The sequence below is a fragment of the Thunnus maccoyii genome, chromosome 20, assembly GCF_910596095.1.
Source record: "Thunnus maccoyii chromosome 20, fThuMac1.1, whole genome shotgun sequence".
NCBI lineage: Eukaryota > Metazoa > Chordata > Actinopteri > Scombriformes > Scombridae > Thunnus > Thunnus maccoyii.
In genome coordinates, this window is record NC_056552.1 from 20,118,941 (window position 1) to 20,143,628 (window position 24,688).

At 40.4% G+C, this 24,688-nt stretch overlaps 2 protein-coding genes across 3 annotated transcripts; both read right to left on the reverse strand.

Moving 5' to 3' along the window:
- Window positions 1-272: 272 nt before the first annotated feature.
- On the reverse strand, window positions 273-12,317 carry csdc2a (cold shock domain containing C2, RNA binding a). Of its 2 annotated transcripts, XM_042397563.1 has the most exons (5): window positions 12,212-12,317; window positions 5,808-6,171; window positions 5,493-5,615; window positions 3,799-3,941; window positions 273-501 (listed from the first exon to the last, which is right to left on the reverse strand). In XM_042397563.1, exons 2-5 carry the CDS (start codon window positions 5,993-5,995, stop codon window positions 419-421), a joined length of 537 nt encoding a protein of 178 aa, XP_042253497.1. In that variant the 5' UTR covers window positions 5,996-6,171; window positions 12,212-12,317; the 3' UTR covers window positions 273-418. The 2 variants fall into 2 exon arrangements, with proteins under 2 accessions (XP_042253497.1, XP_042253498.1); XM_042397564.1 differs by lacking the exon at window positions 273-501 and having other exon boundaries at window positions 3,762-3,941.
- Window positions 12,318-14,492: 2,175 nt separating this feature from the next.
- aco2 (aconitase 2, mitochondrial) lies at window positions 14,493-24,570 on the reverse strand. The gene is made up of 17 exons (XM_042397691.1): window positions 24,478-24,570; window positions 22,216-22,358; window positions 20,882-21,140; window positions 20,693-20,785; window positions 20,431-20,589; window positions 20,162-20,312; window positions 19,886-19,990; window positions 19,600-19,691; window positions 18,992-19,097; window positions 18,718-18,875; window positions 18,534-18,607; window positions 18,340-18,451; window positions 17,955-18,233; window positions 17,679-17,870; window positions 16,989-17,121; window positions 16,418-16,539; window positions 14,493-16,302 (listed from the first exon to the last, which is right to left on the reverse strand). Exons 1-17 carry the CDS (start codon window positions 24,511-24,513, stop codon window positions 16,168-16,170), a joined length of 2,349 nt encoding a protein of 782 aa, XP_042253625.1. The 5' UTR covers window positions 24,514-24,570; the 3' UTR covers window positions 14,493-16,167.
- Between the last annotated feature and the right edge of the window lie 118 nt (window positions 24,571-24,688).

A 24,688-nucleotide genomic window follows, 5' to 3' on the forward strand; every position in this document is an offset into this window, starting at 1 on the left:
ACAGGATGCGGTCTGTGCAAAAACAAGCCCAAATGAATATTTCCAAAGATCACACACATGCACACACACACACAGCTGTCTGAGACACTGAAGCAGAGCACATAGCAAAAACTTTATCCAAGTAAAGGAGGACTCTCAAAATAACTGCCCTATTTATTCTACTTTGTTCAGACACCAGTGAAGAAAAACTAAGGGAAAGTCTAAACTCAAAAAGAGCACAGAACAGTCTTTGCACCACATTAATGAAATAATAAACACACAGGTCTGTGAATACAGTAGTAAGTTTTATTCAAACTTTATCTTAATGACAAAAGACAATGTCACAGTGATTTGACAAAATTAAAAAATGCTCATGAACACAATCAAACTTGTTCCTCTCACAGTAAAGAAACCAAACAGATGCAGTGTGTTACTGATGTTACTGTAAGTCACACTTGTGGCGAGAAATCAAAGATGCATAGGAGAGCTGATGACGCCTCTCTGAAGGCTCCAACTGCGTTACTGCATGATGAAACAGAATCAACACATTCTACGTAAAATTACACAAACAGTACAGAACATGCCGATTTCCAAAACAACAAAACTGCTTGTTATTTTGAACGTCACATAGTTATTAAAAATTAGACAAAGATTATGTAGAAATTAGAAACTTGTGACAAGAAAGGTTGAAGGGTTTTTTTTTTGTTTTGCCTGTCGATGATGACATGACGGTAGCAAAGGGATTTTAACAGGGTAGTATCATTAGAGTGAGGTGTGCAGTGTATTCAAACAGGCTTCAATTTGCACAAATACTTATAAATGCAGCCTTTAATTACCAAACACCTGATGTTCCCATAGTTACAAATGAAAATAAATAAGTCAATAAATAAATAGTAATCTAAAACTTACACCAGGAAGCTTTTGCTGCTCTGTTTTTGTTTTGCTATTTTTCACAGTCATTTGCCGTGATGTATGAAACTTACTGGACTCCCCCGTGTTCAACCTAAATCAGCAGTTCATCCTCCTCAGCCTGACCCAACACCTTTTAGTTTATTATTAATTGATTGATATAAAGAAAAGGGAAAACCTGAGGGGTGAAAATACTGCATTTCACAAGAGGGAGTCATTATCACAAAGATAGAAAACATGAGAAAAATCTGGGCATTAAAACTTTTCTTTTCTGATTACATAAACGATTTAAAGGAATATTAGCAATTTGGGGAAACACAGTTATTCCCTTTCTTCCTTGAGAGTTAGATGAGAATAACGATACCACTCTAAGACATAAAAGTGGCATCTCATCTAACTCCTGGCAAGAAAGTGAGTAAGGATATTTCTCAAAATTTCTAGCAATTATTTTAAAGGTTACAACTTTCACCTGATGACCCGCAAGTTGAGAACTGCTGATTTTAATCTTGGTCTTCCTCCATACACGTGCTTTAAACATTTCAAACCTAGATGTATCAGTGCTCAAGTACATCTACAGTCACTCCATCCTCTGCCCGTTCCCTGACCCTCCTCCCTTTCCGGTTTCCTTCCCCAACCCAAAACCCTCTGGCCTGGTTTCCCAGTGGCAGGCACACACAACATACAGCTACCGCCTCTACCACCGAAACATATGACCGTCATAGGAGCTGGCTACAATAATACTGGATTTCTACACTTGCCAAATAGACAAAAATACAGTAGTGCTACAATATTTAAAAGGAAAATAAATCCTTATATGTGGAGCTTATCTTAGCTCCGGAGGCCGAAATGCAGTAAGAGTGAACTGAATGTGTCACATGCTGCCTTCAAATGGGGTCGCGTTCACGAGAAGGGTCTATATGAATGCCCGCCCTCTTGTGGTATTCACAACTTTGAAAGTGGAAATTGTCTGAAAGCTCCAAATTCACAAGTTGCGATGTGTTGTTGACATTTTTAGAAACAGTCGAAGCCATGGAAGTTAATTTTTCGGTGGATGGTAAGTTAATATATTTTAATTTTAGTCGTTTAGAGTTTCTCTTAGTAATTTTACATGTCTGAGGAAAATGTTGATATTCCCAACAGCCTCATCTTTTTCCTATGTCCTTATGCCTGTGCATTTCCTGCATTATGTTACCTGCTTGCTAGCTAGCTAAATTGTTGGCCTTGTGACTACACCAACAGTAATGTTAATATTAGCTAATGTAGCTAGCTTTTGGCATCCATGTTGCTTAGCAGCGGTGTTCTCACAACTTAACCACTTGAATGCCAAGCACATCATGTACATAACTTCCCATGTTGAGCTCACAAGTTCCATTTTAGTGTGCTCATTTGGCAGCCACACACAAGGAGCATTGTGTAGCAACCTTGAAAATACTTGAGAAGGCAGATCTGAGCAGCTGTCCCTTCATTAAAGATACCATGTGGAGTTTTTGACCACTAGTAGCATCATGAACAATGTTTTTACAAGTGGGTCCCCGTTTGGCAACGCAATACACATTCCTGCCACCAGTTTCATGGTATTCAGCTGATCTGCAGGTGGTGGTAATGTACAAAGAACGGCACTTGCAACAAAGGCAAGGAAGAAGAAGACTGCAAGCTAATAAACATTGACTGATGTAAACAATACACGATTTATGATCCATTCCAATACTTTTGTTACACCTTAATGATGTACACAATGCGTATTGTTGAGAAACACTGAATGTAAACATAACTTTTCTGTTTAAAGGTGCAATATATAAGAATCAGAAATTCCTTCTCATTAATGACACCGGTGGCCATTATATGAGCTGCAGTCAGAATCCTGTTGCTCAGTCAGCACCCAAGTGAGCAGTGGCACTAACATTAGTCAGCTGAAGCCACAATATCACAACATATATTTCACATGCTTTGCAGTGATGTTAGCTTACCTGTCCAGTAGAAAGAAAGCCAGCCTGGGGTCAGATGTTAATGGACTCAATTTCTGAGCTAACGTTAGCTAGTGTTGCACCCTCTTGGTGCTGTAGGGCTCCTGGCAAAACCGTCCTGAGTCCTTTACATAGAAATCAATCCACAGGCTGCTATAGGCAACCGAGAAAGTCAGGGAAGGTCTAATTTTATTATTTCTTCAGATTCTGTTGATAATTTTAGTTAATTTTTGAATGTTTGTAAACTAATGTAATGTGTGTAAACTAAAATTCTTACATATTGCACCTTTAAGAAAACTGCAAACCCAATCGTGATTGGTAATTGATGAAGGTAATTTTATTTTCCCCTTTTAATCTTTGTTTTACTGGTGGAAACTATCAAAATCTGTCATTGTAAACAGACAAAATGTGGCTGGAATAGATTTTTGTCCCATGACTTCCGGCAATTATGGGAATCAATTTAAAGTGGGAGTGAAATTCAGACCTCAACAGAGTTGGTCCCTTAAAATTTGCAATTTCTCATGTGTAGTGTACCCATGGAGAATCAGTATGACCAAATTATGTCAAATTTGCTCAAAATGCATTTCGGCCTCTGACCCAGCTGCCTCTTCTCAGCATCCCGCCCCCTCTAAGACATCACTTCACCAACCCCTGCCCTTCAAAGAAAAACATTCAAACAAATACATTCAAAGCTTAATTTTCAACCCAATCCTTTATACTTAAATGTTCACCCTCTCTTCTCCCTCAGACCTATACTGTGCCTGTCCTAAGTCCAAGCCACCTCAGGCTGAACTTCGCCATGCTCCGATCCTGCTGATCTGGTCCCACACTTAACACCCCGAAAACAAAAAACCTCAAATTAAATCCAAATCCCCCCGGCTCCATTTCATGAGCCTCTGCAGCCCTGCAGCCTGGAGCGCTAGAGTCTAGGAGCTGATGATCTGACCTGACCAGGTCTCATGCTTGGTGCCCGGATTCAGGTGGGTGATCACCACATCGACCGCCTGGATCTTCTGGTTCTTGGGAGGGATGGGGCACACCTTGTACGTGACCTCATCTCCTTCCATAGGCACGTACTCTCCCTCAATGCTGTCAAAGAAACAAATATTACAAACTCAGTCAAATATAGTTCAGCCATTTAAGGACAGTGCCTTCTTTAAACATGAAGTATGAGTTGGCTCTATCCCTAGGATACATTTTAGTTTACTCCAATGAGCAGGAGAAACTGTAGTGTAGTGGAACTGAAATGAGTAACCTTTCGGGTATAAGGAATGATTCATAAATGATGAGACCACTACATCTGACCTGTGCAGTTATTTAAAGTAATGCCTTTGGAATGTATTTTTGCACAGAAAGAGGACTGTGGAGTTTGTCCTGTATCTCTTACCTTTGTTTATAGCGTTAGGAGAGGATTGCTCTCCTCTTTCAATGTACATATGGGGATATGAGTATTTTTTTTAAAGAAACACTTGAAAAAATTTGAACATATCCCTAAAATAAGGTTTAAAATACTGTACCAAAACAGACTCTACATGGCAAAAAAGCCAAGTCAAACTTTTGTTGCATGACATTTTTTTTAAAGGTTTTGGCTGGTGATTTTCTATATTTTTCTTTTTGTCAACAAATCTCATGTGCAGAGCCAAACCAGCAATTAATTAATATTCTACTTACAAGTATTGTGTGTGAATCCAAAGTGTGACATATCATATTCCTCTGTGCTGTAGAACTCCATTGTTGTCCAAAAACTATTAAAAACACATCAATGAGACACACCGCTACACTGGGTAATATGTTCCTCCACCATGAAGAGTTTGGGCATGTTACTAAAGTCATTTACAATGCACAATACAATACAAAGTCAAGAAGTTGTGATATGTAGCACAACAAACTAGCAAAGCACTCTAAACACAACCACGGTCCTGCACATGCACAGTGTGTTATTTGACGAGTATAACTGCTGTACAAGGAACTACTCTCCGGGGACTGAAAACATGAATGCTGTTTTTAGTCTTCTGTCTAAGCAAACTACTGTGACCATAATCTTTGTGGTGAAGGACGACCAGTGCAGCAGTGTGACTCATTGATGTGTTTTTAATAGTTTTTGGACAACAGTACAGGTCTACGGCACAGAGGAATAAGATATATCAGGCTTAAGATACACACACCATACATGTAAGTAGGATGAGTTCATTGTTGGTTTGGCTCTGCACATGAGATTTGTTGACAATAAGAAAAATATAGAAAACCTTATCCTTTAAATTCTTCCCAGCAATGGTCAGCCTTGTAGTTTAAGTCAACGGTTCATTTCAACGAAATAATTTCTGATATGTTTAATAACTTAATTGTTCAAATGAAAGCTTGTCATAGTCTGATTGTGTGTTTATCATAAGTTTTGGTTCATTTTATTTGACAAGTTCATGTAATTTAGCAAATAATGGATCGGCTTACTCTGAGGGAAGCTATGGAGTTAATAGGATCTGGTGTTTTATGTCGAAAGATGCTGGTCTTCTGTACTCTCCACAAGCAAAATGATATACTATGAACTGAGCTAAAATCATAATTTCACAGGGCAACCTCCCGAAAACCATCTGATGCCGGGAAAACCGTAACAGTGTAAAAGTTAGCTGAATGGTCACTCACTCAGAGATGTGGACGAAGATGTCCTCTCCTCCATGAGTAGGGCGTATGAATCCATGACCCTGAGACCTGGAGAAGTTCTTACACACACCTTTAAATACGGGACCTGATTTGGCTCGCACTGTCCTGCAGAGAAAGAGAGAGCGACCAGGACAGAGAGAAAGAGGCACAGTGGGAGAGATCGAGAAAGAGAACGGGATAGCATAAACAGTTATTACATGAAATACTGCCATGCCCACGGTTTGCTGTGTGTAAAGATGATTATCAAGATCATAATATGTACAACGAGACTCAAACACTTGTGTCTTTCCTACTCACGCTGAGTATGTGCGGGTGCGTTTGGTGGGCAGTGGGCTGGGCAGCTCTCCAGGTTGAGGTGGTTTCCTCTCCCTCTCCCAAACCCGGCTGCCCTCCCTCAGGAAGGGGAAGGAGAGCTGCAGCGGGGTGCGTGGGGACGCGAGTGGCAGCGGGGGGTCAGTCGGCGAAGAAGGGTCAGGGTCAGACATCTTGACTTGTTGCGAGTTCTTGGGGTTTGGGTTTTTTTTTCTGTTTTGGGTTTTCTCCGGCGGCACACAAGGAAGAAGAGAAAGGAGGGTTACACCTCCTGCATGGCAAGAATGTATGTGAGGGAGGGGAGGTACTCAACGAGGAGGTTTTACAGGTGGAGGGCAGCAGTGAGATCCTGAAAGAAAAGAAGAATGAGAGAGAAAGGGAAAGAAATTTTTATATTCAATTGCTATAATTTTCTTTTTGATTGTACATTTACTTTCATTTCAGGTAGAGATTTCCTCTATTTCCTGTATTCCTGTATGACACACTGGTTTACTGGTGGCTATGGCATTTAAAAATCTCCTCCAGACTCGTCTTAGGACATATAAACATTCTCTGCTTGGAATATTAAATTGTGTCTGATGTGTTTTTTCAGCTACCTTGTTATAATACTTAAAATGACTCAGTGTTTGTGCACTCGAGACTTCAAGTTTCCACATCACATTTGTGTAAATTGAATACTGGACCGGGATTGGCTCCAAATGAGTTGTGATGTCACAAATCATGCTCGTTTATACAAGTCTTAAAGTCAATTCAAGGTGAGCAAAGAGAAATTTTTCCCCCTCAGCAGATTAATATGAAAATAGTCTTCTAGTGTCAAACTGTTCATACATCATTCAGCACAGTGAAGCTCAAACATTCAACTGAGAGAACAAGAAGAAAAACAGTAGAGGACTTAAAGATGCTGACCAACATCCCTGGTTTGGTGCATGTCACCCATCTGTACCACTTAATTTCTAGTAAGCTCTCTACTGTCTATCTAATAAAGACAAAAATGTCATAAAACACCAGGAACACAAGTTTTACCAATATCCAGTAACCAAACAGTCTCATTTCATTTAGGCCAATAGTGATATAGATATTTTTCATTTTATTGCAACCCCATAATGTGCCAAGTTTCCACCGGTGGAGCTGATGTGGGAGCTGCTGTGCTCTAAAAGCACAGCCTGCCCTACATTATTATGAACACTGCACTATGATTGAGTGAAAGGTGAGAAAATCACATCATCTTAAATGTAGAGACATGTAGCGATTATTTAGTCATTGATTTTCAAATCTCATTGTTGTTGTATTTTCTCCACTTAGTGAATCCTTGAAAGCTTCCCTCTAAGATGCTGACTGTCATGTTACCTTAACTGACGTTTTATTAAATATAACAGTAGAAATCTGCTCCCTTCACTCATCACAACAGGCCTCTAGAAACAAACAGGAACTTAGAGATCAACTTTTTCCCAAATAGGCCACTGCACATACAATCGCTGTCCAGTGAAAACCATGTATCACCATATTTGGTGATTTAGAAAATGTTCAGAGAAACAGAGGGATTAGGCGTTCCTTTTGGAGAAAATACTCTACATCTTAGACTAAATAAACTATTGGATTACATAAAATATGCACTGTCATCAAGCTAAAGTAGCACACTTGTGCAATCTTCCACATATCAACTCAGTGTCTAATATCAGGCATATTAATGATATTATGGGATGAGGACCTAACATATTTTTAAGAAATTATTATTCAATACTGATAAGCTATAATTGAGAATCGTAAGATTTAACACTCAAAATATAACATTACCTCTGGCTGCATTGCATTCTGGTCTTTTGAGTCTCTTTTCTAAGTATATTTCTGTTTCACTTTACTGAAAAATACAGCATTCAAAAGATAACCTTTCTGAGTGGAAATTGTTTTTTTTTTTGTTTTTTTTCCTTTGTGGTATTTACTGTTTAAAGTCCCCTCCAGTCAAAGATGTGTTTTTCTTCTTATTACAGTATTCAATTCACACAAGTGTGATGTGGAAACTTGAAGCCTCCAGTGCACAAACACTGAGAATGGACTTTGCAGTGAAGTAACATCTTGTAGTTAAACTTTAGAAATAAATTTATTTTACATATTCAGAGATTCTGGATTTTTCAATTAGGAAGAAGCAGTCGAGGCCATTTTAAAAAAACATATCAGACACAGTTTATTATTCCAGGCAGAGTGTTTTTATATGTCTAAAAATATGACAGGATGGGATCTTTAAGTTTATTGTCAGACTACATTGTCAGTGTTCAGGGAAGTATCCCACAATGTTGGAGTTGTCACAGGCGCACTGAAAGAAAATTACATCAAGAGATGAGCTAATAGACCCAGACATTGCCTCTAAAAACGAATCAATAGCTGGTTCTTTTTTTTTTAACAGTGTTTAAGTGGATTTTTCCTGGTAGGTAGAAGCAACAACCAGACGTACAACAGCTGGAAGCTTCTGTGAGAATAACAAAGCAATTTGATTTCCGAGTGCCAGACTGTGATCTAGCTCGCTTTGAAAAGGTCCCAAGATGATGTAAATACCAATCCTGCCCCGGAGGGCCTTGGCTTGGCTCATCACACTTTATTATATTAAAAGCTCTGCACGCACAAAACTGACATCCATTACAGGATTGCTCTTTATAGTCTGTAACCAAACAGCAAGCTGCTCTCCGAACCGTTTCAGACAGTCCCAGTAGGACGAATGAGCTCCGTCTCCACACCATGACACAAAGCCAGTTATCATTTTGTAACTGGTGGGGGGGGAAGTGACGTGTGTATCGTTACTGTAGCTACAAACACAAAGGGTTATAAATTGCTTTACACAGAAACCTGGTTTAACTGCAACACTGACGTAGGCGGATGTGTTATTGGGGTTATCAGCAGCCACCTCCCACTGAGTCTTAGTATTGATGTGACATCTGCAGTCTGAATGTGTGACAAAGACTGATGAGTTGATGGCGTGTCAGAGTGAATCCCTCAGGCTCCTTTCAATATCACACTCAGCCTCTCTCTCTGTCAGTCTAAATATAGCAGTGTGTGGTGAGATGGAGGCGGTCTTTTAAACTGGACAGCAGAGTCTCAGGCTGGAGGCTTTAAAACTTTCTGAGGCAAAGGTTAACATACCACACTGGAGTTTTTTTGTTTCACAAACATTTCTGAGATGCAATGATCATTTCATTGGTCGGTTGAGTTGAGACATGCAATGTGTTCTGTCTGTCTGACCACTGAGATACATGTCGGAGATGAAGTCCAAGTCCTCAGACAACATCAGTGGCTACATGTGAAGACGTTAGCATTATGTTAGCACTTATCATCATCTCATCCTCTTCCCAGCTTCTGCTGATTGGTCCAACTTTCACCTGCTGGTCTCAAATTATTCTGATTGGACGTATCTGTCAGTTGATGGCTGATATCTCATAGTGAGATTTTTTATTTCTTCTCTCTTTATTTAAAGTGTTACAGACTAATAATGTTTTAAAAGTTTTCTTGTGTATTGACAGTTCAGTAAATCTAATGTGATGTTTTAAATTCCTGTTTGTTCCAGATCATTTGCATATGTGCATATGATAAAAAAAACATAATTAAACTTACATGGTAAATGTTTTTCTTTAGATTTATGGAAAGTATGGAACCCAAACAGCACATTATATCATATCTGACACCAGCAGTTTCAGTTGAACTTTCTGTTGCTCGAAGTTACAGTTTAACTGACATTTTTATATCCGTCGTTTGTCATAACTGTAAAACAAGCAGATGTTAACAGGAATATTTTGTCTACTCTCCAGATAGCTTTGTTGGTGTTCCATTTATTCCAGCTATTTCTGTGATCAGATAACCTGTCATTATGCTAGCTGTCTGACGCTAACGTGCTGCTAATGCTACTCTTTTTTCTGTTGAGCTACAGTCACATATTTTATTCCTCTTATGGACTCTATATGTTTAAGTGTATCATATTTATTACTGTGTTGTACCTTCCATGGGGACCTAATATGTTTTCACTGAGGATACTTTGATTCTTTCTTGGCATGTTTCATTATGGGGACAATTTAACTAATTTTAGAGCTGCAACAATAAGTCAATTAATCAACTGACAGAAAAATAATCAGCAACTATTTTGATAATCGATTAATTGTTTTAGTCAGTCTTTAAGAAAAAATGCCAAACATTTGCTGGTTCCAGCTTCTCAAATGCAAAGATATGCTGCATTTCTATGTTTTATATGCTTTAAATTGAATACTTTTGGGTTTTGGACTGTTGGTCACACAAAACAAGACATTTGATGTGCTTGGAAAATTACAACAGGCATTTTTCACTATTATCTGACATTTTATAGATCAAACGATTTAATCAATAATGAAAATAATCGTTAGTTGCAGCTGTACTTTGACATTATTTTTGTAAAGACAGCTTACTTGTTACTACACTCATACTTTTGTCTAACTCTTGTTCAATTGATCAGATGCTTTTCAGATTCGTAACTACAATCATGGAATCGGATTTTCCTCTTTCATAACTAGTCAAATATTTCAAAGGTCACCCGCTGTCGTGAACCATTACTATTTATCACGGCATGTGCACTTATGTGTATAGATTGAACAGAGGAATGATAATACAGAGAAAATGCAAATAAATCTAGCAACATCATATGAAACTTTTCACATGTCAACACAGCAAAAATAAATGTATCAGCGTTCCAGACTGAGCATTACAGGAGCAACAGTTCATATTGATTCAGTATCAGGTTTAAACTCTACAATATGATGCTTATTTTTACTGCAGTTTGCACATTGCAACAATTTTGCATAATCTTATGTGACACCTGACTCAGAAACTGTGGGGTAGCGTTCATATATTCTCCGTTGTAAATCTCTATTAAGCCATATTTGGTCATGAAACAATGTCTCCTTGGAAAGACCTTATGTTGCTATTATTATTATTTGGAAAAAAAAGCATATTTTCTTTGCCAATGAGATTAAGGGATGGGATTTTTAAAGGGCAAGCAATTTGTACCTCTGAGTAACATGAGAAAACTACACAGATTTAAGCTGGCAGTACAAGGGTTCAAAGATCACAGTCATCATCACAGGAGTGGCACTAATCTCTCCATCCTTTAAGCTCATTTATTTATTTTCATTTAGGGAAAAGATACCGCAAATGGCTGATGAGTGAGGCTTTTATCCTCCTGGTATCATGTTGGACAGTGTTGATGATGAACATGCACATCTGTCATGACGGTGGCACAGGGGAGAGCACTGATACCATGACTGATGGATGACAAGGCATAAGTATGTAGCCTAAATAATTCAGCGACTTGACTGGTGAGCTCCTCTTTCATTAGCCCGCTTATTAGGCCGAGAGCGCACCAGGAAATGGACTTCTTTAATGGGTCTGCAGTGCTTCTGTGTCAGATGAGCTGACGAAACACTTAATCAGGAGGGTGTCGGGCTGCTTTAAAAACAGAAGCCAGATAGGGCAGTGGTTCTCAAAGTGGGGTCCGGGGACCTCCAGGGGTCCTTGAGGGGGTCCCCAGCGAAAGGGGAATCATTGATTTTCACTATAATTCCATCCATAAGTAATACAAAGTCTTATCAGATGGGGGACCCTGGGACAAAATCTTGTCAAATGGGGGTCCGTGGTCTAATTCGTCTCAGTTTAGGGGTCCTTGATAAGAAAAAGTTTGAGAACTGCTCAGATAGGGGGCCGGACTAGAGGAAGGGAAGGAAAGAAGAGAGCTGGAGGAGCTTTGAAAAGACAGACAAAAGGCCAAAACCTCACAGTGAAACCAGGGCACTGTGGCTGTCTGTACTCCTCTTCATCAGCATGTGAGGCACGTCAACTGCTCTCCACACACACACACATACACAGATACAGATACACACACACACACACAGAGAGAGAGAGAGAGAGAGAGAGAGAGAGAGAGAGAGAGAGAGAGAGAGAGAGAGAGCCTGTCTTTAAACTTTAAATTAGCCCTTTTAAAAAACAAATAACAGCATTTTTTTAATGGTATGATTTGTTTGAAAGTGTAGCTGGCAGAGCCTGAATTATTCACTCCAGGCGGTTTGTTTCCAGAACATACTGTGGCAGCTTCAGACAAGAAGCCAGAAAGAAGGATGCTCAACAAACTGCATCACCCTCTCCTCCAATAAAATAAAATTTGACTCCGGGATAAAACGTGAAAACATGACGCCTGAGGTGGTAAATCTGTGCTCAGATGTAAAGACAACCACCCGGCATTTTATCACAATACTGCCACAACCCGACGCCGTCTGCCCGGCTGGAAGAATGAAAGGATCGGATGTGTAAAGCCAAGCTGCAAATCACCCCCCCATCACCCTCCCCCCTTAAAAAAAACCCCGATCGATTAAACGACGTCTTACCGTGATCAGCTGTCAAGTCAGACGCGACTTTTGAGGCGATCTGAGGGTAATTATGTAATTGAATCCGGTGAAAGCTGCGGGGACATGTGGTGGAGAAGTCAGTGGATCTTGGTGTGGATGCGGCGCACACAGGCGGGATGAGAAAGCAGCAAATGAAAAGGAGGCAGAGGGGAGATGGGGCGGGGGGTGCCGGGGGTCACTGTGCTAAAAACAACACTACACTACAGTCAAGTCTTTGTTCTGCCCGTGCACGTTTTTTAATGTTTTATTCGGCGCATATAGTGAGATTTAATTAGATGTTTAATGGACTGAGACTGGCTGTTTGTTTATTTGCGTTACTCATCTCTACATGAATGCTCAGTGTCCTTTACAATAAATACATTAAAGTCACATCAATTATTAAACACATGATAGAATTTGTGATTATTTTTAGTGTCGATAAAATATAACTACAAATACAGTACTCTCCCATTTTATTTATCCAGTTAATAATAATAATAATAATAATAATAATAATAATAATAATACATAAATTTGTACTGTACTTTTCATTCATAGTGAAGCTCAAAGTGCTACAATATTAATAACATACAACATAAAGATAATAAGAAGAATTAACATGAAAAAGACATATATATATATATATATATATATATATATATATATATATATATATATATATATATATATATATATATATATATATAGTTTCTCTTGTCACATTGTGATGTGAATTTTGTTTGTTTTTTGCTTTGAACAAAATTAATTTATGTATGTTTTTGGGTATCCCCCCTTGCCCCACCAGCCTCTGGTCTCCCATTCATTTCAATTGACCATATCCATGATGACGTTTTAGGTGACATCATCAACAGTTGTAAATGCCTTGCTAAAAGCTACTATCCTCTATATGTTTTACTTATATCAAGATGTAAACTAACAAGCACCTGTAACAGGCCGGCCTGCAGCTCTGTGAGGCTGTATCATCTGGGGACCATGAATGTCTAAACACATTTTAATGATGATTCTAGTTGTTCAGTCTGGACTAAAGTGGTGGACAGACTACCATTCATAAAGCTCCTGCATGGCTAAAAACATCCTTCCGGGGTTTGATTTTTTTCTTTTCTCTCTCAGTCCATCACACTGTGAAATATTCATGATGACTCAGCTCATGATGAGTTTTCTATGTAACTATCATGGGGTGATGACACACTCTTAGGTTTTATGTTGTCACTTGATGTACACATGTTACATGTTTTATCTGTCAGCAAGACAACATTTCCCCACAGGGACAATAAAGTTAAAGTTAAAAGTTCTCTTGACTGATCCCACCCAGATGCTCTTGAGCAAAGTGGTTCACTTATAACCTACAGCAGCACCCAAACCTATTGGGTTAAATGACATGTTACGCATGTGGTTTAAAATCTATTTGTGCATGTCCATTTTTTAAAGCTGTAAACTCTACAAACTATTGTTTGCAGCTCTGGTATTGTAAACTTGCTTTGGTTCCAGTTCAGTTGAAATTCTTCCTCAGAAATTCTTTCCAGGCTTTCTTCTTTCTGTGACATTTCAGAATGACCACTTTGTCTGAAAGAGCTCTGGACTTTTTTTTCAGCACAGATTGGATAAGAGGAGACAAGTGTCTTATTATGCTCCCGCAGAACATTCGTCTAGTTTTAAATGTTCACAGAAACAGGCAGCGTAAATGTAATTCAGACTGGTTTCCAGTTTAACCTACAGCTCATCAGCTCATCACTGTAAATAGTGCTGATTTTAATCTGCATTTGACCCATGACATGTCAAACTGTTTCTGAAAGAGATCAAAAACAGCATTGACTCTTGTTCACATTCACTTACAGAATACAGGATATCATAATCAGAATGTGTCAGAGACAAATTACCCTCCATAGAGGCAATGCAGACCTTGTTGATTACTTTTCCCGGATCTGTGTCGTCTGTTGCGCAGATACACCAGAGCTGTTGAGAACATGTCGCCCAAAATAGGATCTATGGACTCATATTCATATATTTAAAAGGATGATACACACTTTATCCTTATATGTCACTGCTCTCTAAACACCTTGCAATGAGCCCGTTTCATTAAACATGATTATAATCACCAGATTTCAGATGTAATGCTTTTTATAATTTGTCCAGGTGCATGTAACACACACACATCCTACATCATTATGACTTTAAATGAAGAGAATGGATCACCGTATATCTGAACAAATATCAGTAACTCAACCTTGAACAGATTTTAGCCACATCATTGGAGCCGATGTAAATAAATGAGATCTGTGAAGTTTTATTTTACAACCCATTGGCATTTCTGTAATACAGAAGAGATGATCTGGGAGAAAAAAAAACACAAACACTTAAATGTACATGGAACCAGACACTTCATATACAGTGGGTTAGAGGAAGAGATTGGTTTAAGCTTTAGATTTAATATGACTTCGCTTCATCTGATTAAGGTCTTGATGAAAACTGCATTTTGTCTGCAGGGACAGAGGGAGTGAATATAGACATGAGGACAAAAAAGTCATTGTTTCTGATCGAGTGGTAACTTACAGTCTAAAATCTGCTTTCAAGTCTTTCCTTTTCTTAAATACAATTTCATTTTTGTTGGGCAAAAGTAACACAAAAATTGACTTGTTACCCTACAAAAAAGGGCATGAAATACTAGATGAAGTTAACCCTGTGCATGAAGAAAATGAAAATGCACACAGAATCTGAACCTTTTGCAGCAAAAAAATATAAATATATAAACAAAAGGGAGAAACCATATGGTGTGTTTGACCTTGTGAAGGTTAAGGTTGATAGGGAAGGAGAGAGGAAGGGAAGTTTAATGTCAGTGGTGATGGCGGCAGGGAAGAAGAGGGTGAGCTACTGTATTCTTACACAGTATTAAAGAATACAAGTACCTTTATATATTAGGAAATGTGATCTTGGACAATATGTGCTGCGATGGATGACAACGTACTGCACATATACAGGACATGATTACAAAAACGACCCCTAGATGATGTTAAATGGATCTCAGAAGTTGATTAATTTAATTTTACAGTGAATCCACTTCCTCATGTACTTGCAGGATTTCCTACATTTCCCAGAAAACCTTGAAACAATCTATAAAGACCGTTAACGGATGAGGTGTTGCTTTGGGAGTGGGCATGGTTTCTATGTATCGTAGACACGACAGTACCTCCTCATGGCCACAAGGGGGCGGACAGGCTAACAACAAGTACAGTATGTGATCTTTGCAACTACAACGAGCAACAAATAGACCCAGAGATGAAACCAAAAGACGCTGTTTACCTGTTCCAGGGTGGACTTTAAATAGCACTGGTGCAGGTTGAGTAAAGCTGATTATTGCCATGCAGTGTGCAACACAATCCTAAAAGCGACAAGGAGACTGAGTGCCATCAGCTGGCTGCGCTCCAGTGTGAAGTGGCTTCCACGCTGTACTGACCTGTTGGAACGACTGCAAACACACTGGCAGCACATCAGCTGGCAGGGTACTACGTCACCGCTTGGGTCAAAGCTTAGTGTTTCGGAGTGAGTGTGTGTGTGTGTGTGTGTGTGACCCCTTTGTTTTTACAGCACAGATTCTTATCTTCACCTGTTTATCACTGTTGTACTTTGAAACATAGCAGCGTACGGTACCTTCAGGGAAACACTGCGCTGTGACGAATGAAGGTTTTTAGAGATATCTGACCACAGACCGGTTGCTGTTGCTCCATCATCGACATTAGCTTGGCACTTAGTCTGAAGTAACCTACTGACAACGCTGAACTCTTAGAGGTATACCGACACATTACTTCAGTCCAAACTGTATGCTAATGCAGATGATGGAGCAATTGTTGACATTCTTCATCCTCCTTCTTTCCCACAATCCCTAACACCCTGTTTCCTCCCTGAAAATCCTCCTCTTCCTCCACGTTTTCCCTCTTTCCTCATTTCTGCAGCGACTTCATCCTGTTGAGGGCGGAGCCTGCCTGGAACCATTCGATCTGTGTCTCGTTGAAGCTGTGGTTGAGTTCCAGGGTATCCGAGCTGCCGTCGCTGTGCTTCACGACTGCAGTCAGAGGCTGGGAGAGAGCGAAAGGAGGGGAGGGAGTTCTCGTTACGGGTTTTTCATTAAACGCAGCGGAGAAGTTTGGAACAGGCAAACTACATGTAAAATGTAAGAAATTGCACTCTCACCTTTCCTGGAGTGAAGCTTTCGAGTCCTTTGATGGAGATCTTGTCATCGGGGCGGATCTTATCGTAGTCTGATGGGTTGCTGAAGGTCAGAGGCAGCAGACCCTGCTTCTTCAGGTTAGTTTCTGAGGACAGGACACATGTATGTCAGCTTTGAGAATGAATGTGATGAAATAAAATCTGAAAATGCTGAGGTGTAAGATTTCATTAAGTCCTAGCTGCAGGTAAAAACAATGATTACCTTATGTAAACTCAGGAGAAAATACTATTAGGCTTCTCTGGACATCAAATAAAAGCGCCTCTAAAGCCCTATTTGAAATATGATATGATATATGATTCGCAAAGGACTAATATTTTTGCGACCTCCTTGTTTGGTGAAATATGGTAGGTCATTTACTTTACAAGTTACAGACATGGCAGTTTCACACGGGATTAAGATCACATACGACCTCCGCAATTATTATAAATTACTAGAGGTCCCCAGGTAATACTAGTCCCCTGAGAATAGGGCTTAAGACTTCTTTTCATGCACTGGATTTTACAACAGTCAACCTCTGCAGTGTTCATGCAGTACCATGGATTCTGGCGAAGCTCTTCACAATGATGGCTCTGCCTCCCAGATGCCTGGGCTCCAGCGCCGCGTGCTCTCTGCTGGAGCCCTCGCCGTAGTTGTCGTCTCCAACCACAACCCATGAGACACTGTTAGCCTGCAGACAACGGAGAGGAAAAAGTGTTAATCCGGGTTTGTGCTTTAACGCACCAGGTTAACGGTAGTCCTGCTGCAGAGATCTACAGTGTAGGTTTAGATTTATCAGATTTCAGCTGTTAAGAGGACCACATCGTATTCAATCAGGCTGTAACTGTGTTCACATTCTTTCATTCACTTTGTGATGCAGAGTGACGGCGGGCTGAGGATATACTTGCATCCAGGAAGTTACTATTTCACCTCATCTATCTATCATGCAGTTGCCATCAGAGATGTCTTTGCTAGATGTGTGTTACTGAAAAGAAGAAGACTACTGAGTACAACTTTCTTAACATTGTCTTCAATCTCAACAGTCCCCATCAGCATCCAATCACAGTTGCAGCCTCCACACGGTATCTCTGTAGCTGCCATAGTCCCCACGTGTATTTTTTGGGAGCTACAAGGGTTTCTTTTTAGAGCATGAATAAATTATAGTACAAAACAGACTAGCATTCTGCCAAAAGAGCAGCTTTGGTCCAATAATCCAGTACCTGAACCTTTCCCCTCTACAGTCCTCACCTTGTAGTGCCGGGCCACATCAGGCACTCCTCCGTACTCTCCTGTCAGGTAGTTCTTCACCTTGTTCACGGCATCATTCTCGCTGTTGACCGCACCGATCAGCATGTTGTTGGAGATGTTATCCAGGTGACCGCGGAACTTCAGCCAAGGCCCGGCAGCGCTGATGTGGTCTGTGGTGCATTTGCCTTTCACCTGTGGAGACAGAAGGGAAAGTTAAAAACAGCCCGAAGATGTTTACAGAGAAAGTGCACCAACCTGATTTAAAAAGGACCTGACCTTGATGAGGACCTGCAGGTTCTCCAGATCCTTTCCGCTCCATTTGTCAAAGGGCTCCAGCAGCTGCAGACGGTTGCTCTGAGGGCTGACGTCCACCCTCAGGCTGCTGCCGTCAGCGGGAGGATGCTGGTAGGTGTCCTGGCCCGGGTCAAAGTCTCTGGAAGGCAGTTCATCTCCATTGGGGGGGTCCAGCTTGAATTTCTCACCATTGGGGGCTGTAAGGAAGTCTGTCTCTGGGTTGAAGTTTAGCGTGCCAGCGATGGCCAGGGCAGTGACAATCTGAGGAAAGGCATAGAGCTTCAAAATGTATTCTAGTGTGGCAGCATCAAAACCAGTGAACCCAGTGCTGAAAATCCAGCAATGTGGGTTAGTTTAGTGAGTTTACCTCAGGGGAGGTAACAAAGGCGTGTGTTGCAGGGTTAGCATCGTTCCTGGCAGTGAAGTTTCTGTTGAAGGAGGTGACGATTGTGTTCTTCTCTCCCTTCTTCACATCTTGCCTGAATACCAACACACATCATGTATTAACACCCAAGTCTAACTGAGCTATTTTGCATGACGTAAACTTACAGCCTCACCTACCTGTCCCACTGTCCAATGCAGGGTCCACATGCGTTGGCCAGGACCACACCTCCAACATCGCCCAGGATCTTTGACTACAGGAAGACACAAACACATTTCCTCACATCAGCCTGAGTATAAAGGGAGATGCAAGTCACCACTTTTGTTTTTTGTTTTTTTTCCCCCCTCCAATGCCAGCACTCACGTATCCATCTCTTTCGATGGTGGCGCGAATCTGCTCGGAGCCGGGGGTGACGGTGAACTGAGCTTTACACTTCAGGCCTTTATCCAAAGCCTGCTTGGCCACAGAGGCGGCGCGGCCCATGTCCTCGTAGCTGGAGTTGGTGCAGCTGCCAATCAGACCTAAAAAACGGGGAGAGGAGTCATTACCAAAGTGCTGGTAATTTTAATCCATATTCTGTAATTTAGGGAGGTAAGAAGCAGGAATATCCCATCATCCATCCCCAGTCAGTTCTTACCAACTTTAACCTCCAGTGGCCAACCGCTCTTCTCAGCCACAGCACCGACTTCAGACACTGGGTGAGCCAGGTCAGGGGTGAATGGTCCGTTAATATGGGGCTTCAGCTACAGGAAGACACCACATAACACTTAGGAACATAGATATTGTAAAATAAAGCTCTCCCTTTCCTATTTGTACAAATCCAACTAAGACTTTGATATAATAATCCGTAACTTTTCTGACTTTATAGACTAATGTGGAGTATTTACATAGATCCAGCTTTGTTAGTTTTTATACAACTGAGAACAGATGAAACATTTTTTTACAATATGGTTTCCCATGAACCGAAAAACACCATCTACTGCAAAAAAAATTAAAAATTAAAAAAATCTGAATTTCAAAAAAGCTGCAGAGACTTAATCAAGTTCCAACATTCCCTCTGAGATACGTCTCATAATAGTTGTGCGCCTTTACTGCACTGGAGGTCTACAGTGGCCCCCGGATAGTTCAAATCTGCCCAAAGACCTTTGTTTCATGTCACCTTCTCCCAGTATTTTCTGTTGCTCTCCACTTTGAACTATTTAATAAATTCAGAAGTGCCAAAAGCTAAACTTAAAAAGGACAGACCTCGTCCAGATTGAGCTCGATGACCTGGTCATACTCGCAGCCTTTGTCCGGCACCAGTATGTCTGCGTATTCATCAGCCAGGGCGGCAATCTCTGAGAAGAAACAAGAGGATGACGGAGGAGTGTTGAGATGACAAACCCTCATTAACAAGCAAGTCTATCAGGAAAATGGACACAATACATTGACATACACCGACAGTTTCATTGGCTCTACTTTTCCATTTTTCTGTATTAGTATTATTTTTTTTAATGTGTTGACATTGATTAATTGTGAGGTCTTCACATACGTCCACGTCCAGTCTTCTCCAGGTAGGTCTTCATGCGATGGTTGTAGGGGAACACTGAGGTTGTGGCTCCGATCTCTGCTCCCATGTTACAGATGGTGGCCATTCCTGCACACACATTTAAAAAAAACCACACATTATTGAGGCTATCAATCATACTGTATTGTTTCTATACATTGGCTCTGACACAAACAAGTTGTTTCTAATGTAGAGTAATACATAATACTACATATAAGAGTAACAGGCAAAATAAAAAACAAGTTTTCCTTTTTTACTGACCAGTGCAGGAAATGGAGTCGACTCCTGGTCCATGGTACTCTACAATAGCTCCAGTGCCTCCCTTAACCGTCAGGATGCCGGCCACCTTCAAGATGATATCCTTGGGAGACGTCCAGCCAGACAGAGTGCCTGTCAGCTTCACCCCGATCACCTTAATGAATTGATAGGGAGGTCAACTGTCATCAGTTCAGGGGTAGAAATAAAAACAGCTACTGCTACACTGGAGAATGAAAGAGAAACAGGGACAAAGATGTAGAATTTCTGTTAACCTTTGGACACTTAAGCTCCCAGGGGATTCCTGCCATGACATCTACAGCATCAGCTCCTCCGACTCCAATGCAGATAGCACCAAGTCCACCACCGTTTGGTGTGTGGGAATCTGTGCCAATTAGCATCACCCCAGGGTAGGCGTAGTTCTCTAGGATGATCTGTTTGGGTAACAAATCTTAATGTTAGCGTGCTAAAATTAGAGTGGGATTAACAATTGTCATTTCAGGGCTAAAACTGCATCCAAACTTTGAGTAATAATACCTGATGGATGATCCCAGAGCCTGGTCTCCAGAAGCCAACTCCATATTTTGCACCAGCACTTGACAGGAAGTTGTAGACTTCTTGGTTGACTTCCTAGGATGTGAACCGTGACCACAACTCATTTTACCAACTCATTACAACATTACTTTTGAGAGTTTAGTGTAATTTCTGTAAACAAAGACCCCCCACCTTCGCCCTAGCCAGATCCTTCACTCCTCCGGTCTGGGCCTCGATCAAGTGATCACAGTGGATGGTGGAGGGTACGGCAACCTTTGGCAGGCCGCTGCTGATAAACTGGAGCATCGCCATCTGGGCTGTGGCGTCCTGCATGGCCACACGGTCAGGACGCAACCGCAGGTAGGTGCGACCACGATCAATATCCTGGTTGTGGGGATCATCGAGGTGGCCATACACGATCTTCTCTGACAGAGTGAGAGGCCGGTTGAGTCTGGGAAGAAAACATGGAATAAAACATTATTGGTTGTAGGACGCTGTGACGGCAGAGGAAGTTTCAGAAGGGGGAGATGTGAGGTGCAATATTAAAATAACCAACAAAAAGTAGAGGACAAAATAAAGGAAAGAAACTATTTGTATAGACAGTTGTGAGGTCTTGTAGATGCAATATGCTGACTAGGGATGAGAGTATAAAGGATTTTATTGTGTATTGGGATAAAGAACATTCAAGATAAGTTGATTGTGGTGAATTTCCTTTATAGAGATAATCATGAATCAGGATAATTGTGAATATCCTCACACGAGTGACTTGGAAAAGCTGTCTAGCTTGCTAATGTATAGTTCTTTATTAATTCTCTGATTTATTTTGAACTGCCACAAGGGGGAGCCCTCATCTTTCCAGTTATTGATAGAAAGGATGTTCACTAAACAAAGATGTGTGTCCCATCTGTGATACAATAAAAATGATTTGTTTCTTAACAAAATGTAAGGTTAAGTGATTCCAGTATGTTAAAGTTCCATTTTAAGAGTTTTAAGCATATTTTGATGAATGTCGGGATAATACCATGAATTGCAATTATTTTGGCCAGAATAATTGTGTTTGATTTTTTTTTTTGATTGTTTGATCCAAAGTACATATTGAGGGTTTCCTCCTCTGGTTGAAATAAAATGATTTACTTTATAAATCCAAAATAAATCTTTTTCAGCTTAAAATACAGTGAAATCACAGGGTTTATAATTATCAGTTTATACCAGTCTAAAACTGCAGTGTAATTACAGGGCTGAACAAAGAGAAGCAAGTGATCTACACTTCCATCACAGCACCATGTCTCCCCCCGACACACCATACAACAACTTTAGAGAGCTGTACAATAATTCAAGCACAGCACACGAGTCACGATGACAGACTAGAGTTTGTTGAGGCTCCAACTTTGATGGAAAAACTGTGTTAAAGGGCAAACAAACACTAGAGATAGAGATAAAACATTATAGAGATATGAGTGTTGGAGAACACAGTGATGTGGGCAAGAGTAAACACACGGAGCAGATTAGGGAGGACGCTGTCTGACCTTTTTCGCACAATGTCGATGTTCGATTGGAGCTTCTCGTAGTTGACGAAGGAAGTTGGCTCGAAGCGGCTCATGGACACTTGGGCCTTGGCTCTGTAAGCTGCCGATACATGCAGGCGGCGTGCACCATGGCCCAGAGCCAGCTGGAGACGACAACAAAAGCATACACAAGCATTTTTAATAACATAAGCATATCAATTACAGAGTAGAGGCGAAAACCAGACACATGCAGGCTGCAGCAGTATTTCTAACATACAACATTTATTTGGGCAGCTTAAATGAATACATTAGGCCATACCCAAAAATACTTTAGATTATTGTATTATATTTTTTCTTTTAAAATTGTCTTAAAAATACAGTTGAAAGAGCAGAATAAGTGAATATTGAGCCTAAAATCCTTCTTATTGTAAAACTGAACTCCATTTTAGGAAGTGAGCTTGTGAATGAAATGGTGTTTTGCAGTGGACACACAAGTGTCAGGTGTCAGAGACTCCCTGATGCATCTGAAGCTCTCCCGCCCTCCCTCCCCCCACATGAGGCCAACCACAAACACATTCTCAACCTGTGAATACATTGCCTCCAATCCTATTACACAATGTGGAAGTCCTCCACTTAGGGGGGTGCGATATAAATCATACATATTAAATAATGTGTCCAGAATCTTGCCAGATCAAACCCCTGGACCAAACTACTGCTCAGGTGTCCTTGAGGAAGCCACTTTAACACAAACTCAGTCCAGCAAAGCTGCTTGAGTAAGTGCCAGGAGAACACTGAGCTAATAATACTGGGCAGGTGTGTTTAAATAAGTCTTCATGTATGATTATAGATCACTACGTCAGTAGAGTTTCTCCAGATGAAGGTGTCTTATGACTAAACAATCTGTGTTAAAGATTAGCAGTCCTGCAATAAAAGAACTGGAGGTGAACAGCTGAACTTACAGCCACTAATCAGGTGACTTCTGCTGTCTAGGAGCTTCTAGCTGCCAATCAATTAAGAGCTAAATTAAGACTCAACAAAACACTTCAAACTGAGTTAAAAACGGTTCATGTATCAATTACAGAGCCCTAGGGCACCAAATTAGCACCCGTCACCAGCCAAATGCTGGTAAAAGACGCAAGTGGCTGGTAGATTTGCGTCACTCATCAGCCAAAAAAAACAAACAATGGTAATCTATTGAGTGGCTGATAAAGTTTTAACATTCACTAGCCATTTGGCCAGTGGACAAAAAGTTAATTTTGCACCCTGGCTGATGGACAGTTGACACGTAAGACTTTTTCTTTAATGTCATCAATGTGGTATGTGTTATAAACTACTAACATGATTTTTCAAGCCTAGAGAGATATTCTTGATTAGCCTATATCTATATTAGAATTGTCTGCTCTCAGTCTTCTTTCTTCTATCAAAGTGAGCTCTAATAGAAATCTACTGGATTCAGATGTTTGTTTGTTTTTTAGTATAATATTTTTTATTAATAAAGAGGTGCATGAGAAGAGAAAATGTCTAACAATGAGAATCAGTTACATCATAATAATAATAATAGTATAATGAAATTAATATGCATCTCAGTGGATCAAAAGTAAAACAAGCCATACTATCTGCCTTTTTTAAAAAGGTGTTTTCATACAATTCAAAGTTAAAGTCCACAAAGACAAAACAGTAAAACGAAAGACAAAAAATGTGGATTCATATGTTAACACTGCAGTCATTCACAACACTTTGCTGTGATTGGAGCGGCATACCCCCGTCCCGTTAGCTTTAAAATAGGAGAATAAATGATTTTCTCTTAATCGAATCCTCAAACATTAAAGGATAAGACTGTTTTCTGTTTTATCTGCTGTAACTGATCAGACATGTTTCTGTCTGTTTCACGTTGCTCGCCTGAGTGTCTGCTGAGAGCTCTAACCTTGTGGTTAACCTTGCTGTTTAACACCAAACTCCGGCATTTAAACACACCCAGCTATGTTCGTTTCATGACTGAGGATATCAGCGTTTACTTCTCATAAACGGAGACACTATCCGTTAATGTTTAATGAAGCCAGTGACTCGATGTTGCCCGCTGGATGCTTCAGTGCAGCCGGGACACGATGACCCGGCCAGCTAGCCGGTGACTGCTCAACAGCTTATTTGTCCGCAGCAGCGGCTCTTAACGTTTTTATTACACCAGATTCACATTAGACTGGGTTTACATTAAATAAAACAACAAATGACATCCTCCTCTGCCTCTTAAATATGATAATAAAATGAGCAAATCGTGTCTCTTACCTGAAGCCGGGCGACAGTGAGACAGTAGGTTGCCATTTTGTTCACTGACAAAGATGTGTCGGGTCAGTCGTGACGTCACATACTTATAAGCCGCGGTCTTGCAGGTCCTTCAAGGACAAAATATTTTAAATAGCTTAAATTTCATCAAGATTGTCACAAAAATGTACTTAAAATTAATTCTTGTTTAGCTAAATATTCAAACTATATTTTT

What these genes read in the sequence shown, in the direction of transcription:
- csdc2a (XM_042397563.1), bottom strand. Translation starts at nt 5,995, where the DNA reads ATGTCTGACCCTGACCCTTCTTCGCCGACTGACCCCCCGCTGCCACTC. An exon ending in CGCACCCGCACATACTCAGC is followed by an intron (nt 5,616 to 5,807) that starts GTGAGTAGGAAA and finishes CTTTCTCTGCAG; the next exon opens with GACAGTGCGAGCCAAATCAG. An exon ending in ATCTTCGTCCACATCTCTGA is followed by an intron (nt 3,942 to 5,492) that starts GTGAGTGACCAT and finishes TTTCTTTGACAG; the next exon opens with CATTGAGGGAGAGTACGTGC.
- aco2 (XM_042397691.1), bottom strand. Translation starts at nt 24,513, where the DNA reads ATGGCAACCTACTGTCTCACTGTCGCCCGGCTTCAG. An exon ending in ATCGACATTGTGCGAAAAAG is followed by an intron (nt 21,141 to 22,215) that starts GTCAGACAGCGT and finishes TTTTCTTCCCAG; the next exon opens with ACTCAACCGGCCTCTCACTC. An exon ending in GAGCTTCGCCAGAATCCATG is followed by an intron (nt 16,540 to 16,988) that starts GTACTGCATGAA and finishes TCCTGTCCTCAG; the next exon opens with AAACTAACCTGAAGAAGCAG.